General features: G+C 49.5%; 2 protein-coding genes and 1 long non-coding RNA gene across 9 annotated transcripts in view; 1 reads left to right on the top strand and 2 right to left on the bottom strand.

Moving 5' to 3' along the window:
- Nucleotides 1-794: 794 nt before the first annotated feature.
- LOC106828007 (chymotrypsin-like elastase family member 2A) lies at nucleotides 795-16,305 on the top strand. The gene is made up of 8 exons (XM_014836234.3): nucleotides 795-863; nucleotides 1,137-1,225; nucleotides 5,814-5,911; nucleotides 7,059-7,187; nucleotides 10,975-11,111; nucleotides 12,438-12,583; nucleotides 13,586-13,738; nucleotides 16,204-16,305. Exons 1-8 carry the CDS (start codon nucleotides 824-826, stop codon nucleotides 16,219-16,221), a joined length of 810 nt encoding a protein of 269 aa, XP_014691720.3. The 5' UTR covers nucleotides 795-823; the 3' UTR covers nucleotides 16,222-16,305.
- LOC139045364 (uncharacterized) lies at nucleotides 2,932-6,980 on the bottom strand. The gene is made up of 3 exons (XR_011503611.1): nucleotides 6,857-6,980; nucleotides 6,225-6,253; nucleotides 2,932-3,071 (listed from the first exon to the last, which is right to left on the bottom strand). It is a non-coding gene; the product is annotated as an uncharacterized lncRNA (long non-coding RNA).
- CASP9 (caspase 9) overlaps nucleotides 9,130-17,625 on the bottom strand; it is a 29,547-nt gene continuing 21,051 nt past the window's right edge. For 2 of the 7 annotated variants that reach the window (XM_014836232.3, XM_070510993.1), the window contains one exon: nucleotides 15,704-17,503. In XM_014836232.3, the coding sequence (XP_014691718.3) occupies nucleotides 17,411-17,503 (93 nt within the window). In that variant the 3' untranslated portion in view covers nucleotides 15,704-17,410. Of the gene's footprint in view, nucleotides 9,580-9,937; nucleotides 10,441-11,470; nucleotides 11,658-15,703; nucleotides 17,504-17,625 lie in introns of those variants that run through there. The other 5 variants (XM_070510992.1, XM_070510996.1, XM_070510991.1 and 2 more) reach the window with 5 other exon arrangements.

Genomic DNA, 17,625 nt, shown 5'->3' with positions numbered 1-17,625 from the left:
GATCCATCCTGCCAAAGTCCTCCTCTGCCAGCACTCTCTCCTTCTCCCCATCACTCGGGCTGCCAAACCCCAGCTGTGGGGGTCTGTCCTGTGCTTCTCCCATGTAAGCATGTTCCCTGTGTTTCTCAAGTCCTCACCACAGTGCTGCAAAGCAGACTGGGCACAGTCTGTTCTCTCCCTGATTCACAGATCGGCAAGCCCTGGGCCGAAAGACTTACATGACTCATCCAAGGTCACACAGCAAGCCATGGCCCGGCCTGGACAGAATTCCTCAACCTCGGCACCATTGGCATTGGGGGCTGGATCATTCCTTGTGATGGGCTGTCCTGTGCATTGTAGGATATTTAGCAGGATCTCTGGTCTCTACCTACTAGATGCCAGTAGTACCCCATCCCCAACCATGACAACCAAAACTGTCTCCAGACGTTGCCGAATGTCCCCTGGTGGGCAATATCAGCCCGATTGAGAAACACTGGCCTAGAATGCTGTATATTTAGCATGCCAATCTAATCTCTTTTTTGAAAACACAACTCCAAGGACCAACAACCAATATTTTTCTTCCTCCCCAAACATATAATATAATCTCTTGAAGGCAGATAGAACCCATATTTCAATTCCCACCTTTGGCATCTTTCTCAAAGTATTTCCAGGGTGACAGATGGGAGCAAATGGAAAACAGTATTTCAACACAGACCCTTTTTTCCACTGGAGTTTGAGAAAATACCCATCTTGCGTACACCTAGTATATCTCTGGCCGATAAGCCCGTTCATAAAACCAGGGCCTTAGCTAGGGCCATGCTTACAGGACTCCTACGGACACACCATGATCAGGGCACTTCTGCTGTCTGCATTGGTGGCTGGAGGTAAGCCTTGTTACCCAGAGGCACTTTCCCAGTCCCCTGGTGGGTCGGAGGACGGGGCCTCCCTGCCCCCACTGGACTCAGTCCTGTGGTTATAAGAAAGCTGGAGTGAAGTTCCAAAGAAGTGGAGCAAAGGGCAAGGCTCTGTGACCTCTTAGGATCCTTCCAGAACAAGGATCAGAACAAGAACAGAACAAGGGGTTTGGGAATGCAGCAAGTGTCGGTTACATTGTTGAGGTCACTGCTCCCCAGGCTCACAACTCTTTCTTTTGACAGCTCTCAGTTGTGGGGTCCCCACTTACCTGCCCCAGCTGCCCAGGGTGGTTGGAGGTGAAAATGTGAGGCCCAACAGCTGGCCCTGGCAGGTGAGTCACCCACGCTCCCCTTGTTCCCTCCCTACCCCTACTCACCTCACATCACGTTTTTACCCTCTGCCGTGGAGACTGTTGTGCTGGCAAAGAGTAGAATTGGTGGGGACTCAAGGGCAGGATGGGAAAACTCAGCAATGAGACACACTTCTGTGACCTTGGTCAACCCTGGGGGTGGAAGGAGAGGTGCCTCCACCAGCTTCAGTAAGGAGCCGCCCCATTCCACCATCCGTATAGTAGATTCACAAATATAGTCTCACTCTGTTAACCAATCACATGCTTGCTTACAAATGTACTGTTATCCCATGAACCATTCATCACTACCTAGGCAAATTTTCCTTGCTTTAAGGAACCAATCAGTGGTTTTTATGCAAATTAATCTTTAACTACAGGCGAATTCATACTGCCAATGAACGTAAATGCTTCCTTACCTTAAATTATCATAGTGATTTTGAGACTGAAATGCTGGGTGGGGCACTGGCACAAATTACTAGGTATTGAATTCTATTAGCAGTAGGACTCCCAAAGGAAATGTGTGAGGCTTACATTGACATAAATAAATGTGGTAAAATCTCTTATCTGACATGATTGCGACTGAGTGATTGAAAAGTTGGTTATAGAGAAATTATTAGAAACCATGAATATATTCTTTAAATATTTTATTTTATTTTAAAAATTGTAAATATACCTCATTCACCAATCTTTTGAGTTCTTTACTGTCTCGTATAAACCACCCCCCATAATATATCATCTATAATTCCATTTCTTTAAAGTAGAGCAATGACTTTGAGACACTCACGAAGGAGTCTGAATGAGCCCTTCCAGATTTTTATGACAGTTTTCCCAATCTTTCAGTTTCCTCACAGACACCTAATTCAATAGCAAGGTTTTTTTTGGTTTTTTTTGGTGAGGACGATTAGTCCTAAGCTAACATCTGCTGCCAATCCTCCTCTATTTGCTGAGGAAGGAAGAATATTGGCCCTGAGCTAACATCCATGCCCATCTTCCTCTATTCTATACGTGGGACGCCTGCCACAGCATGGCTTGATAAGCAGTGTGTAGGTCCACACCCAGGATCCGAACCAGCAAACCCCAGTCCACAGAAGCAGAATGTGCAAACTTAACCACTATACCACCGGGCTGGCCCCTAGGAATTTTTTAATATCCCCAGGCCTTATTTATTTTACAACTGGAAGTTTGTATTTAGCAATTTTTTTTTAAAGTCACAGTTACCTAGTCTCTTCCAAGCACATAACTGAGTTTCCATATAAATCACAACTCTCTTTTTGAACTCATATTTCATTGGTTACGTTTAATCAAATTACATAATTACAATACGTGCACAACTGGCATAAACAGGTTTGGGAGCCAAAGAACTGAACCGGGGTAAATTGATAACATGAGAGCTGGCTGTGAGTGTCAGGGCGCCCCACACAGCAGTTGACATTTCACTGAGGGCATGGCACGCTTCTGTTCAAGTTCCCCTCAGTGAAGAGAGCTTCAGTCATAGACTGATTTTTCACAATTTATGTGCTCGGTTCTGTGTAGTTTTGCCGGTTCTTTTACTTTTCTCACACTCCCACAATCTTGTTTCTCTGGGAAGTTGGAACAGGGGCCATATACCCTGCATAGCAGAGGTCATCCTTGTCTGAGAACCAATCAGAGCTGCCTACAAGAACATTTCCTCGCCCCCTGGACGGGTTCGCACTGCTTGTACAAAGGTAGCCTTGCCTTTGGAACCAGTTCACGATGGTCTTGGAAGAGTGTCTTGGCACTTCCTGCGTCTGCTTCCCTGGCGACATTTTTTCCCTGGGGTGCGTTGGCAGGTCAAGCAGGGTAGAGGCTAGGGTAAAGTAAGTGAAGCACTCACCTTGGGGGCAAAATTTAAGGGGGTGCCCCAAAACTCAGTAAGCAAAAGGGATAATGCTTTAAGGCAAATATTTTTTAAAAATCAAACTAAATGCAAAAATTTAAAAATCCCAAGATGAACAAAATATCAAAATTTTAAGCAAAGCAGGGATTAACATAACTTGGCTCTGCACTGCCAAGAAGACACTCTGAGAGGTATCTTCTGTCCCACACTCACCCCAAGATTGTGGTTCTAGGTCACAATACACCAGACACTCGACAGGAAAGTGCTAGGTGCTTTAAAGCTACGACAGATGTGTAATGTTTCCAGACACAGCTTCTGGAGCCGGATGAACGGGGCTCAAATGCCTGCTCCACCGTGCACCGGCTGCATGACCTGGAGCAACTCAGTTTACCTTTCTCAATGAGTAATATTAAAAATATCTAACTGCCCTTATGGCATGGGCCACATTGTACAAATGTCTCTTGGCTGCCTTAGTTTACTCATCTGTGAAATGGGAATGATAATAGTGCCTCATGGGATGGCTGTGATTATGATTTGAGCTGATTCACATTCTGAGCTCAAAACAGTGTCTGGTACATGGTAAGTGCTCAAATTATTAGACTTTTAATGATTAGTAATCATCCCTAGAGCCCTGGATGGTAGGCACCACGATCCCCATTTTCCAGATAAGGTAACTGGGGCTCAGAAAGGTTACGTAATTGCCCAAAGTCACCCAGTTAGCCTGGGGGAAAAGGGGATTCAAATTTGGTTCAATCCTTGCTCTTCTGGCCACACTTTGCTGCCCACAAATAATAGGTTGACATATTATTTCACAATTTCACATCTGGAGGATGGTTTCAGCCTATTTTGAGATTTTGGAGTGGGGGCATCCTTTTCAGTGTCTTTTTTCTTTTTGTCTAATTTTAAGCATTTTCTTAAAAGCCAATTTGTCTAAGCCCCCTTAATGTCGAGCAAATGAGAAAATGCCAAGTGGCTAATGAGAAATGAGATGTTTGGAGAAAAGCAGGAGTGATGCTTTTCCATGGTCACAGGAATCGCGGTCGAGCAGTCAGTGCTCTGCTGTCACCTCCCTCCTCTCTGCTTGGCTGTTGGCAGGGACTTGAAAAGAAGGGGAAGGAGCTGGGACAGCTTCAGAGGCTCAGTGCCAAATGCAACCACCTTAAATTTCCACCCGACACCTATTGAGTTATCCAATCTAAACAGAAACAGCCTTTTGTTTTAAAAAAGAATGTTGAGGAGCTCTAGGGGCAAGGTACACTTGCACATTCTCATATTCTCATATGAGTGGCTTTAGTCTTCAAGGGAAATCTAGAGCAAGAGGCGACACGCTCTGCAGGAGAGACCAGACCCCTGCCCTAGTGATTTCATTCGTTCACTTATTCATTCATTCGTTTGCTTATTCAATCAGTAAGTATTTATTAAGGACCCACTATGTGCCAGGCCCTGTTCCAGGCACCTGGAATACAGCAGTGGGGAAAAAAAATCAAAGAGGTTATATTAAAGTGAAGGAGTGAGGCAATAAACAATTGAATGAATAAATTCATAACATGACAGGTGATGAAAGATACTATGATGAAGAGTAAAGCAGGACAAGAGGAAAGAGAGACATATGTGTCCATGTGCATGTTCGTGAGTGTGGATGTGTGTGGACGTGAGTGTGCACATGTGCATGCACATGCTCTGTTTTAGATAGGGTGCTCATGGAAGGCCTCTCCAGGAGGGTCACCTTGAGCAGAGACCTGTAGGAAGCAAAGGAGAAAGCTACGCTAATGCCTGGGAGAAGAATATTCGACGCAGAAAGAACAGCAAGTGCAAAGGCCCTGAGGCAGAAGTGGGCTTGGTGTTTTTGCAGAACTGTATGGAGGTCCATGTGGCTGGAGCAGAGGGGAGTGAGAACCAATGAGGTCAAGGAGGTCACGTAGAGCTTTGTAGAGCATCGTATGTTTTGGGTTTTACACTGTGTGAGGAGGGAGCCACTGGAGGGTCTGAGCAGAGAAGAGACAGAATCAGTCTTACATTTTAAAAGGATCATTCTGGCTGCTGTGTTGAGAAAATCTAGGGTGAGGGATGGGCCAGCATGAGAGCAAGGAGAACAAATAGGAAGCTAAAATAACAATCCAGGTGAAAGATGAAGATGGTTGGGATTAGCAGTTGAGGTTAGAAAGAGAAGTAGCATTCTCTCCACGTATTCTGAAAGTAGAGTTGGCAGGATTTGCTGGTGGGTTTGAATGAGGGATATGAGAGAAAGAGAGGCATCAAAGATAACGCCAAGGGTTTGGCCTGAGCAGCTGGTAAAGTGGGGTTGCCACTTACTGAGACGAGGAAGCCTGAGGAAAGAGCAGGTTTGGGGGGGAAAGTCAAGATAGGGCTTTAGACATATTAAATTGGAGGGATATGTCCTAAGGAAACAGCTCCCAAGAAGGGGAAAATCCCAACAAATCACGTTGCAGAAAGATGTTCAAAATAGTTTTTTTAATAGTGTCTTTATTTAAATTTTTGATATTTTGTTCGTCATGGATTTTTTTGTGTTAATCTTTTTTTTAACGTTGCATTAAATGTTATTGATCCTGATTACCGAGTTTCTTGGTGTCTCCTTAAAGTTTGCACCTGAGGCGAGTGCCTCTTTGCTTTCCCCTAGCCCTGCTCTCGGGGATGCTGAAGAGCAGAGAGGCCCTGGCTCCTTCAGCTACCAGAGCCTGTGCTTCTCCCCAGGTCTCCCTGCAGTACAGCAGCAGTGGCCAGTGGCGCCACACCTGCGGAGGATCCCTGGTGGCCAACAACTGGGTCCTGACAGCTGCCCACTGCATCAGGTAACTGCTGTCACCCACCACGCTCACCCCATTGGCCAGCGCTCATCTCCAAGAGGTGAAGCCCAAATGGCCTCAACCACCCAATATAAAGACGATTTGCAAAGGACCACTCGCCTGGCCGAGAGGCAAGCTTCGGCGGATCTATATAGTTCAGTCTGTTGGTCCATTGACGGGTCGTTACATGACATGGATTGAGTGCCCTGTGCAGGACACCGAGGGGGAATATGGAAGAGGGGGAGGCCCATTTCCTGCCCTCTTAGGGGTACTAGATGTGGCCTCCAGATTTGGAATTGGGCTCCCTTGAGCAACTTACATGACTTCTCCAAGCTTCAATATCATCACCTGCAAAAAAAAGCAGGTGACAGAGTTTAGCGTGGACTAAATGAGATGATGTGTTGAGGGCCTGGCACTTAGCAAGTGCTCAGTAAAGGTGAACTGTTACCAGCATAAGGACCCACAAGGGAAAGGAAATGTTTTCAACATTCAACATTCACCTGGCCTCTTCCCTCCCTAAGACTCTGCTTATCTCACACCAGCTGGAGCTCCCTGGAGTTTCTCCTGATGGGTGTGACTCTGCCAGGAATGGTCCCTCTCCCCACCTAATTTACAAGCTCCATGAGGTGGTGGGGAGGATAACAGAGGCTTGAGAGCCAGGAGTCCTGGCTTCTAGTTCTGGATTCTCACTAAGTAGCTGTAAGACTCCGTACCAGTTACTTCTCTCTGAGCCTCAGTTTCCCCATCTAAAAATGAGAGGCGGGGGATTAAACTAGACAATGCCCTTGAGAGCAAATGTCTGCTGTTCTGTATGTGTCCATCTCATTTCCCTCAAAACAACAGAGAGTTTATAGTATTATGACTTTTACGTTAGATTATATAGTTTATAGTTAGTATAGTGTAGTTATCATTATTACATAGGTATAGTTACTATGTTGTATTATAACCAACCAATTGCCCCTGGGGAAGAAGAATTCCACGCTCCACCTGGTGGCTCACGGAGCAGTCACGTACTTGGGCCCATCGCAGCGTTGTCCAAAGCCAGGCTTCTGGAGACAGTGCCCTGGGGTGTCCCTGCCCATGGGGGAGGGGGAGGGCAGAGAAAGGAAAGGACAGCCCGGCGCTGACCCTTGCTCGGCCCCCTGTCTCCCAGCTCCTCCAGGACATACCGCGTGGTGCTGGGCCGGCACAGCCTCTCCACCAGTGAGTCCGGCTCCCTGGCTGTCGCAGTCTCCAAGCTCGTGGTGCATGAGCAATGGAACTCCAACCAACTCTCCAAAGGGTACCTTCTGTCTGGGTGCACTGGGGGGTGGGGTTGGCAGAAGCACAGACAGGGGAGGGGTGGTCTTCGCAGGAGGCAGTGAGAGCAACCCCACCCCCTCCTTTCTCCTTCTGTAAGGAGGAGGGAAGAGCTCTGACCTCTTAGTAGTGGAGCCAGCCCCAAAGATGCCTGGGGTGGGGTGTGCACTGGGGGAGGGAGCGGCAAAGACTGTCAGAGGGACGTAGGTCTCCTGCCAGTTAAGCCTGCAGGTCCCCTGTCCACCCCAGGCACTCACTGACCATGTATTTATTCCTTGCCAAGCCCTGGGGACACAGGGATGGGTCTGCAGGCCCCAGGACTGTTAGTGGGGTAGGACAGTCCCTCCCGCCTTCCCCTACCCCACATCCCCTCCCAACAAGGACTTTGACATTCTCAAAGATTCCCTGATGCCCTGCAGGGAAGGCCTGGGAGAAACGTGCACAGGAAGATGACAAGGACAGGGGTCTCAGCTCTCCAAGGCCTCCCAGTACCATTCTTCCCCGCCCTGCAGGGACACGGCAACTCCCCTGCCCACCTCCTCTTAGATGAGCACGGACCACCCTGTGTTCACCCTGAGCCTTTACTGACCACCCCCCTGTGCCATATGCCATGCTGGGCACTGGACTCTGGGTGCTGGACACACAGAGATGCACAGGTCACCATACCAGCTCTCAGGCAGTCGTGGACATAAGCGTGGCAGTGAGGCAATGCCGGGTAGTGGTTAGGGCTTGAGCTCTGGAGCCTGATGGCTTAGATATGAATGACTGTGTGGTCTGCACGAGTTCCTTAGCCTTTCTGTGCCTCAGTTTCCCCTTTGGTAAAATGAAGATAATGACAGTGCTACCTCTAGGGTTGGTGTGAGGATTAAATGAGATGATGCATGGAAAGCACTTAGAAAAGGGCCTGGCACATAATAGAAGCCACAGGTGTGAGCGCTTAGTAATAGCAGTAGTGCAATAATGGGGCAATAAAGAGGTGTAAGTGCTGGGATGTATGTGTGAACCCTTGAGGTGATGGGGAGTGGTCCCAGGAAGTAGGGAAAAGGAGGGAGAAGAAGAGGAAGAGAAAGTCCTGCCCCTCAGAATTCTGGCAGAATCTGCTGCTCACTCCTGCCCATCCCCACGCTCAAGGTGCAGGCCCAGTCAAGGCACACAGCTCGCTGCATTAGAGATCAGCACACGTCTGATTCTCCTTCTAGCCAGAATTTTGCAAGGGCTGGGCTGTGTCTGATTCACCCCTGAATCTCTAGCCTCTGACCCAGGGAGGGGCACATAGTAGGGCCACGGAATATTTGCTGGACCACCAGGCTTGTTTCATGATCACTGATCCTGAGATCCAGGTGGCGCTAAAGAAAATCAAACCCATAGGTTCGCTCAGGCCCTCATTCCACAAATATTTGTTGAGTCCCTACTATGCGCCAGGCCCTGTTCTAGGCATCAGGGAAAGAGCTGTGAGTGAGACACACAAGGCCCCCGGCCCCGCGAGGTTTAGGGTAACCTAAACCTGAGCAGCTCATTGCAGCTCGGGGAACTCCACTTTCCAATCCCACAAGCATAGGCACTCCAGTGACCAATGGGTCTGTGCCCAGCCAACTCGGTCTTCCATTAGGACAGACAGGAATGTTGGGGATCGCCAACCCTCCAGAAACCTGCAGCCCAGGATGCCTTCCAAGTGAGCTCTCTGGCAACCCCAGGAGTTAGTTTTCACAATCATACAGACTAACACTTAGTGCGTCCCTTGTGCCAGCCACTGCAAAGTGCTTCCCATGGATTATCTTATTTATTCCTCACAACAGCCCTAGGAGCGAGGTACTATTATGACCTCCATTTCACAGACGAGGAAACCGTGACCTGGAGAAGTTACAGATCTAGACAGGAGCATTAAATGAGGTGTGATGTAGCAAGCAGAGCTTGATCCCAGCAGGGCTTCGGTACACTTTTATCATCATTGTCCTCTGCCCCCTGGAGAGAGAAAGTTATCCTCCCTTTTCCCTGCTTCCCATCACCTTCCCAGAACCTGCAGGTGTCTGTCATCCTCTCCTCTCCCGATCCAAAAGAGCAGGTCTCCAGTTCCAAAAGGGCCTCTAGACAGAAGCACCCCAGCCATCACTTCAAATCTGCATAATTTATCCATGCACACAGCCTCTTCAGCCCAAGATGCCACTCTTGAATGGCTGCCCAGAGAGCTCACTCTGCCAAATCTTCCAGAAGACTCCTCGTCACAGTCCCCTGGAGAGGAGGAGTGCGGCATGTGGCTGTAACAGTCGGCATTCCCTCGTTCAGTCAGCCCTGTAGTCCGGCACGGATGACGGCTCACGAGGATTCAGGAGGCCCCGGAGGCATGAGTCAGTCCCTGCCCTCATAGGGCTTGGCAGCTAGATGAGAAACACACATACGACACCAGAAAGCCAAAAAGTGACACAGGATATGTCAAGGAAGGCCTTGAGAGATGGGGAGGGCATAGGTGGGCAGAGTGGAGAAAGGGCTTTTCAAGTCAGGAGAAGCGCCAGGACGAGGGACGGGTCCCAGAATGGGCAGGTGGTGCTGGGGCAGTGACCAGAGCAGTCCAGCAGGAATGGAGGACAAGTGAAGAGAAATTGTGGGAGAGATGGCTAAAAGGTGTGTTAGAACTGAGAAGGCTGTCAGCCCTAAGGACCTTTAATTAATCTGTCCTGTCAATCAGCATCACTCTTCTGGTTATCTATTGCTTTGTAACAAATCACTCAAAAACATAATGGCTTAAAACAGCAACAGTCATTTATTATAATCATCTCCCAGGTCTCACTGGGCTCAGCTGGGCAGTTCTCACTAGGGTCTCTCGTGAGATCGCAGACAGACAGTGGCTGGGGCTGCATCATCTCAAAGGCATCCTTCCTCACCTACGGGGGTGTTGATGCTGGCTGTCAGCTGGGACTCTTGTCCAGACACCTACATGTGGCCTCTCCATGTGGCCTGGGCTTCTTCATGGCACAGAGACTGAGTTCCAAGAACAGGAGTGCCAGAGGGCCAGACAGAAATTGTATCTTCTCTCATGACCTAGTCTCAGGAGTCACATGGTGTCACTTCCACCATATCAAAGGCCCCCAGCCTCTGCCCCCTGATCCAGAGGGAAGAAACCCAGACCCTGCCTCTCGATGGACGGAGTGTCAACATCACATCATAACAAGCGCCTGTGTGATGGAAGATCTCATTGCAGCCATCGTGGGAAATACAATCTGCCAATCATTAATGGTTTCCTAGACAAGAGAGTGAGACAAAGGGATGAATCTGGTGGCAGAGCTCAAGGTAGAAGGGAGAGCAAAGAGTAAAAGGCAAAAAGATCTTTTTATCTGAGCATCTCTTGCGATTTTCTGAACCAAACACTGGAAGTATATAACCAGGACAGACATCACCAAGCAATCACAGATTTTCTTCCTTACTAACCCTGGACAGAGCCTCAGAATCCTTGTCCACGCAGCCCACCAGGCAGCCATGGTTAATCCATCAGAGTGGACATTACAAGACGAAACTTATTTGCCATCCCTCTTCTAAACATTCCCCTGAAAGGCCTTAGGGGAATTTAGGGCTCCACGTTCCACCAGGGACAAAATGTAATCCTGGGGTTAAGCACAGCTGCTCCCCAATCCCTTGCAGCCCCGAGAGATGGAAGATTCACAATCAGGCTGGCTGAGGAGGGGGTTCAATGGTCCCAGTTAGGTCTAGAATCAGAAATGATATTGGAGCAGGAACAGTCAACCCTCTCCTTACGCTCTGCCTCTTTACCAACCCAGGAATGACATTGCTTTGCTCAAACTGGCCAACCGTGTCTCCCTGACCGATAAGATCCAGCTGGGCTGCCTCCCGCCGGCCGGCAGCATTCTACCCAACAACTACGTCTGCTATGTCACGGGCTGGGGAAGGCTGCAGAGTAAGTGGGCGCCGGAAGCCCCAAAGCTTGGGAGGGCAGGGAGGGGATGTCACCCCTGTCCAGTCAGGAGGCTCTTTCCCCACTCGTCACCCCAGGGGGTTTGGATGAAATGGTGGCTGCCTCGGAGAGGCAGGATAGCATAGACTGAGAAGAGGTTTAGAAGATTCTAGGAAGCCTCATGCAGATGAGTGATTGTTTTTTCACAATGATATAAACCTATAAGTGACATATTGTTCCAGAGGTACATCAACACACACACACTCATTAAATGATATAAACCTATAAGTGACATATTGTTCCAAAGGTACATCAACACACACACACTCATTAAATTAATACTGCCTTCTTCACGGGCTTACCTGCAAAAACAAGAACACGTGGAAACTCAGCAGAAGTGACAAGAAGCTTATCAAGATACAAGCACAGCTACTTGTCATTTCAAAAAACACCCGGACGGGAAGTATTTCATCTGAGGCAGGCAGAGCCCGGGAAGGGTCCAGGTGGTCTTGGGCAAGCGGTTAACTTCTCTTGGCTTCAGTATCCTATCTGCCAAATAGGAATGAAGATTCACTGTGAGGATTAGCATATTTTGAAAAGCCTAATAAAAAGCGCAAGTGAAGAATTATACTACTGCTAATCCTTGCCATTAGCAGCAGCAGTAAGAGTAATGGAGATGATGGTGGCGGTGTCATTGGGGGCCATTAGGAAAGCTCTACCTTCCCCACATCAGAATATTTTTCCCAATCTGGGGGCTCCAAATGCCAGCAGGCTCACTGTCGTATTTAAGGTAAGTGATGGAAACCCATGAAGCTAACTCAGCAAAAAGGGGAATTTTTATAAAGATTTAAGAGTCCCAAGCAAGGGCAGAGACACAGCCAGGCTTCAGGTAGAGGAAAAAATCAGAGTTGGAAGACTTTAAGAAACTCAGGAAACTCTCTCAGAATTTATTTTCTCAGCGGACCTATTTCATCCTTCTTCCTCTAAAAGAAAACGACAGCCACTGCCAACAGCTCCCAGATTGACGTCCTCTCTGGCTGGGATTTCATGGTCCCAATCCCGGTATCCCAGGAGAAGGAGCTCATCGGCTTAGCTTGAGTCAGGTGTTCGTCCCTGAGCCAATCACCAGTGGCCTGAACACTAACCAATCAGCTGTGAGGACACTGTCCAGCCAAACATGGCTGCTCCCATAGCCACACTATGGATGGGGGGAAGTAAGAGGGACCAGACGGAAAGGGGCTGGGCAGAAAACCCAGAAGGTGTTCGCGACTTCCTTTTTTCTCAGGAGTTCTTTCGACCTTCTAACGCCTTCTGTCTGGTCTCATGCAGCCAACGGGGCTCTTCCTGACATCCTGCAGCAGGGCAAGCTGCTGGTTGTGGGCTACGCCACGTGCTCCAGCTCCGGCTGGTGGGGCAGCACCGTGAAGACCAATATGATCTGTGCTGGGGGCGATGGCGTAATCTCCAGCTGCAATGTGAGTGCAGAAAGCCAGGTGCCTGCCCGCCCCCACCCAGCCCTGCCAGGAAATGGTCCTGGGGTGGGGAGAGGCCCTCAGGGTCCTGGAGTCCATTCTCCTACGTGCTGGCAGAAGCACCGGGAAACAGCTCCAGACATTTGAGACCCTGACCTTTGTCCTGTAGTCTCCAGAAAAGATGTTTTGAGATTCTTCTTGTAGTGTTTACCCCATTACTGCTGGGAAGTCCTTCCTTGGGTCTCATCGAGGTCTCTCATTACTGTCATCTTTCTTATACTTTCCTCTGTGTAGGAAGGGAGCCAAGGGGCATATTCTCTGGGTTAGGGCCCCTCTAAGGTGACTTGGAGTTTATCTGGAGAATTAATTCCATGAATAGCCCAAATGTGTCCCTTTCTGGTAACTGCCACAGAGCCTACCTAGAGACAGTGTCTTAACCAAAAGGAATTGCTATGTGGTGGACTTTGCAGCAGAGTGGGGTCAGCGTGGAAGGAGCTTTACATGTCCTTCAAATCGCACTGTGTCCCTAGACTCTCTGCCCACAGGCTGCCCCCGCCCCCGGAACTCGCTCATCATGGGAGGACATGGCCTGTGGTGGTGAAGTGCACGGCGTTCTAACTCTGGGGCGCAGTGTCAGCTTCTCTTACTGCCCCTACAACCTCGGGCAAGTCACAACCCCTGAGGGCTTCAGTTTTCCCTCTTCAGTGAAATGGGGACACTAAAATGCTTACTGCATAGGTTTCCATGAGGATTAAATGAGATAAGGCGTATAAAGTGCTTAGCTCAGTTCTAGGCACACAGGAAGAATAAATGTTCACTCTTGCTGGTATTATGGTGCCATCTTGAGCTGTGCCCACAAGCTGGCCTCGGAGAACACGGCACCCTGCAATGGAACGATACAACTGCCCTGCAAACAATGGGGGGCTCTCACAGGCAACCCCCGCCCCTCCCCTTGCCCCATCCAGGCTCCCAGGTCCCTCCTGACAGAACTCTGGCCTTCCTCAGGGGGACTCCGGCGGGCCACTGAACTGCCAGGCAGATAACGGCCAATGGCAAGTGCACGGCATCGTCAGCTTCGGGTCCTCCCTCGGCTGCAACTACTACCACAAGCCCTCTGTCTTCACCCGGGTCTCCAACTACATTGACTGGATCAATAACGTAAGAATCGGACAAGCCCTGGGCCCGCGGGCCTTGCCCTGCTCACCTGGCCCCACGAGGGCAGTGCCCACCTAGCGTCTGAGAACCCACTCTCTCCTCCTGAGAGCTAGGCAGGAGCTCCCTACAGGAGGCTGCAGATCTGGGGAACCCCTGCTGAGCCCCCCACAGACCCCCACAATTTCTGTGTGGGTAAAGTGGAGTGAAAAGGCACACGGAGGGTGGCCTTGCCCGAAGAGCTTGAAAACAAAGGCTGCTCCTCAGGCATTCAGAGCAGGTTCCTTAGGATTAGTGGGGTTGTTTCTGTCTTATTGCGCCTGGTGATGGATGCCAGGAAGGAAGAGAAGGACACTCTCTGCCAGTTGGGGGCACTTTTTTACCCACCGCCTGGCATTGCCACTGCCTCTGTTTGCTCTTCTGTAAAATGGGACTTGAATTCGAACAGGACTCCTCCACGTTTTTAGGAGCCAGAGCAAGTTGTGGTGTTTGCTGCAGAGCCCCAAAAGAAGGGAAAGCTGGTATCTGGTTTCATTATTTTAAGTTTAATTTGCAGAGAACTGTTGAGTGGAATCAAACCGGCACTCTGTGATGAAATCAAATATGGAAGCACGGCTGTGGGCACAGAAGAACTACACTGTCAAATGGGTACTGTCAAAATAAGCGGGTGGCTGCCTCCAAGCGTTCCCACTAATACTGCCGGCTCCTTGTTCACTTGTCTGCCTGCTGGTATTTCTTTGCCAACAAGTGGTCATAGGCACCAGAGGTTCCAGAAAAGTTTGTTGAGAAAAATGTGAAATCAAGAACAGAGTGGCCATTAATTTGCAGGGGTTTTCTAGTCAATTGAGGGAAAGCTATGATTCCGTTCTGGCAGAGGAAAATCTGAGTCCAGCTTTTGAGGTGCCACCAGCATTTCAAAGGAGCCTGGCCCAAGACTGGATGGAAGGTTGCTCAGAGGGCCTTTCCCAGCCAAATCCCAGGATCCTTTTCCAGCCCCAGCTGCTGCATGAGTCACCGTGCAGCTGGTCCTGGCAGCACCTTGGGGGTCCAAAGCAGGGGCCAGGAGCAATTGTCCTGATCTCTTTGTCCCAGCATCAGCTGTTCCCAGCCACAGACTCAAGCACAACAGGACAGGCCACAGCTGAAAGCACGGCACGATGTCAGAGGGGATCAATGGGGAAAGCCAGCCTTTCGAGGCAGCTGGGCAGAGGCCCTGCCTTACGAGACAGCAGCCAGAGCAGGCACATATGCCCAGAACGGGTTCCAGGAGTGGCAGAGCCAAGCAACCAGCTGTCCTCTGGGGGGGCCGCCCCGGCAGCTGCAGAAGGGCTAGCAAAACGTCGCAGTGGTCCCAGCCCAGGTCATGCCATGTGCAGCTTGGAGTCACACACAGGCACTTGGGAGCACCTGCCCAGACAGGTGACGAGGCAAGGTCAGGAAGCTGCCAACAAAGGCATGCGCAGGGAAGCGACAGGAGACAGTGGCCAAGGGCATTCATCCTTTCAACAAGTGCTCGTTAAGTGATGGCAGCACATGAAGCTTCAGCATTCGCCAGCTTTATTTTTATTTTAGAAGGTAATACATACTCTTTGTAAAAATATTAAAGGAATAGATGAGTGTGTCAATTAAAAGTGTAGAAGTCCCCCCTCGTTTTACATCTCCACCTCCACCCCCCAGAGATAATTACTGTTAACAGCTCGGTGTGTGGTCTACTGGACTTTATTTATGTGCATATATAAAATACCTATATATGCACATATAGATACACTGTCTCATAACCAAAAATACGACTTTACTCTTCCTACTATTCTGCAGCTTAGTTTTTTCACTCCACACCATATCACATTTTACATGTGAGCACAGACATCGTCATCATTCTTCTTAACAGCTAAACAATATTCCATAGTTTCCACCCCCACCTGGCTGCAGTGGACATCCTTGGACACACGTTCCTACACGTTGCTCTGAGTATTTGAACTATAGACATCCAGCAGCATCCGTGGATCACGGAGTTGACATGTTCAAATGTTTCATATTTACTGCTAAACAGCCTCTGAACACAGGTGGCAGCCCCACCCACAGTGCCTAACTGGGCCTTGCAAACGGCAGTGCTTGTTAACAATTTGGAGGAGCTCAAATCCTTTGAGAAACAAATGAAATTCAAAAGCATGCCCATTCCCACATTCAGCACATAATTTCTAGGAGTTCACAGTCCCCACAACCCTGAAACCCAAACAGGACTCCAGGCTAAGACCACTCTTTCCAGGACGACCCCAGCAGGTCAGCGAAAAGCTGGGATGACATCTTTTTCTCCCAAAGGTCATCAGGGCCCCTAGGTGAGAACCGGTGCATCGCCGGCAGCCTCTGTTCACAGGAGCAGCGTGGAGCCCGGAAGGAGAAAGCGGGGAACTGCGAAACGTAGTTCTGCTCCGCTAAGCGACCCTCATTATTTTCTCACGTGTGTCCTGCAGGTGATTGCAAATAACTAACCAGCAGAAGTCCCCGGACTGCTTGAGACTTGGAAAGGTCACAGAAGGAAAACACTAATAATAAAGTAACAACTACACGCATCACATCTTGGTGAGAGTCTTATTACTAAACCATCCTCACATCTAGCCCTAAAAGCAAGAAGCAGGCCACGGTAAGGACAGCTCAAAAGACCTCAGGGATGGGCCTTCGCTGGGAAAGCTCAACATCTCAGTGTCACACAGGACGGTCACCCTAGGTGCAGGGGTCTTTCAGCCAGGAAGGGAGGCACCTGGAGCCACAGGCTGGACTCAGAAGACCTGGGTCCAGCCAAATCTCTCCACTGGCCACCTGTGTTCCCCTGGACAAGCAACTTGACCTCTCTGAACACACAGGTCACACCCAGTCGCCTTCCTGGGATGGGGGGGGGGGGGTAGGAATCAAATGAAATAAGAGATGGGGAAGTGTTTCAAGAACAGCAAAAGTCTCCTTTATAAGGGAGAACAAAGAGTTGGAGCAACATGAGGTGGGAAATAGGCAAAACACAGTCCATATTCACCTAAGATTTATTTTTTTTAAGAATATTGCAATACAGGAAAAATTAATAATTTTTAAAACTTCATTTAGGATTCACAGATTCCAGCTGTTCAGACTCTAGTTGCCCCAAGCTTGCTGATCCAAGGGAGATGCTGGCTGGTTTGCAGCCAAAAGTTCCTACAGATCAGCGGTTCTCAAGTGGCCCACCAAGGGACATTCGGCAATGTGTGAGGACATTTTTGGCTGTCACTACTCAAGGGTGTTGCTACTGGCCTCTAGTGGATAGAGGCCAGTAGCCAAACATCCTACAATCCACAGGAAGGCCCCACAACAAAGAATGACCTGGCCCCAAATGTCACTATGCCGAGGCTTAGAAGCCCTGCCCCAGAGAAAACAGGGGTCACAGACCACGGTTATTAGCCAAGAACCAGGCGCTGGTGGAGAGCGGCATGATGACCCTGGCGTGCTTCTGCTTCCTCTTCCTCCAGCGCCAGTCATGTGTCTCCAGTTGGGAAGCTCGTAAGAGCCTGTCTGCCGCCAGTGGGGAAACAAGACTCTCTACAGGCCGCCAAACGTGGCAGCTGTGGTTGGAGGAAGGCCCAGGCCTCAGCCGCCGCCGGGCCTGGAGCAGGAAGGTTTGGGGGTAAAGAGAAGGCAGGGTGAGGGGCTCTGGCCTCAGTAAGTTTTAAAGAAAAATTTTTTCCGGAGGAAATTAAAACAACCAGGAATCTGTTTGTAAACTCCTTTCTCTGAAACAGCGTGAGCTACCTGTGAAAACACGACCACAGGGAGGGAGGTCTGTGAGTTCTCGCGATGGAAGAAAGAATTCCCAACGTGGAGCTGGGGGAACGTCCACAGAATCAGCACTTCAGAAACAGCTCTAACTGCAG

This window comes from Equus asinus, chromosome 5 (assembly GCF_041296235.1).
Source record: "Equus asinus isolate D_3611 breed Donkey chromosome 5, EquAss-T2T_v2, whole genome shotgun sequence".
NCBI classification, from domain to species: Eukaryota; Metazoa; Chordata; class Mammalia; order Perissodactyla; family Equidae; genus Equus; species Equus asinus.
This window is presented reverse-complemented; position numbering and strand designations above follow the sequence as displayed.

Bases quoted from the DNA above. Each gene is read 5' to 3' on its own strand.
- LOC106828007 (XM_014836234.3), top strand. From the start codon at position 824: ATGATCAGGGCACTTCTGCTGTCTGCATTGGTGGCTGGAG. The intron at 7,188-10,974 runs GTACCTTCTGTC...TTACCAACCCAG, and splicing joins TCCAACCAACTCTCCAAAGG to GAATGACATTGCTTTGCTCA. The intron at 12,584-13,585 runs GTGAGTGCAGAA...GGCCTTCCTCAG, and splicing joins GCGTAATCTCCAGCTGCAAT to GGGGACTCCGGCGGGCCACT.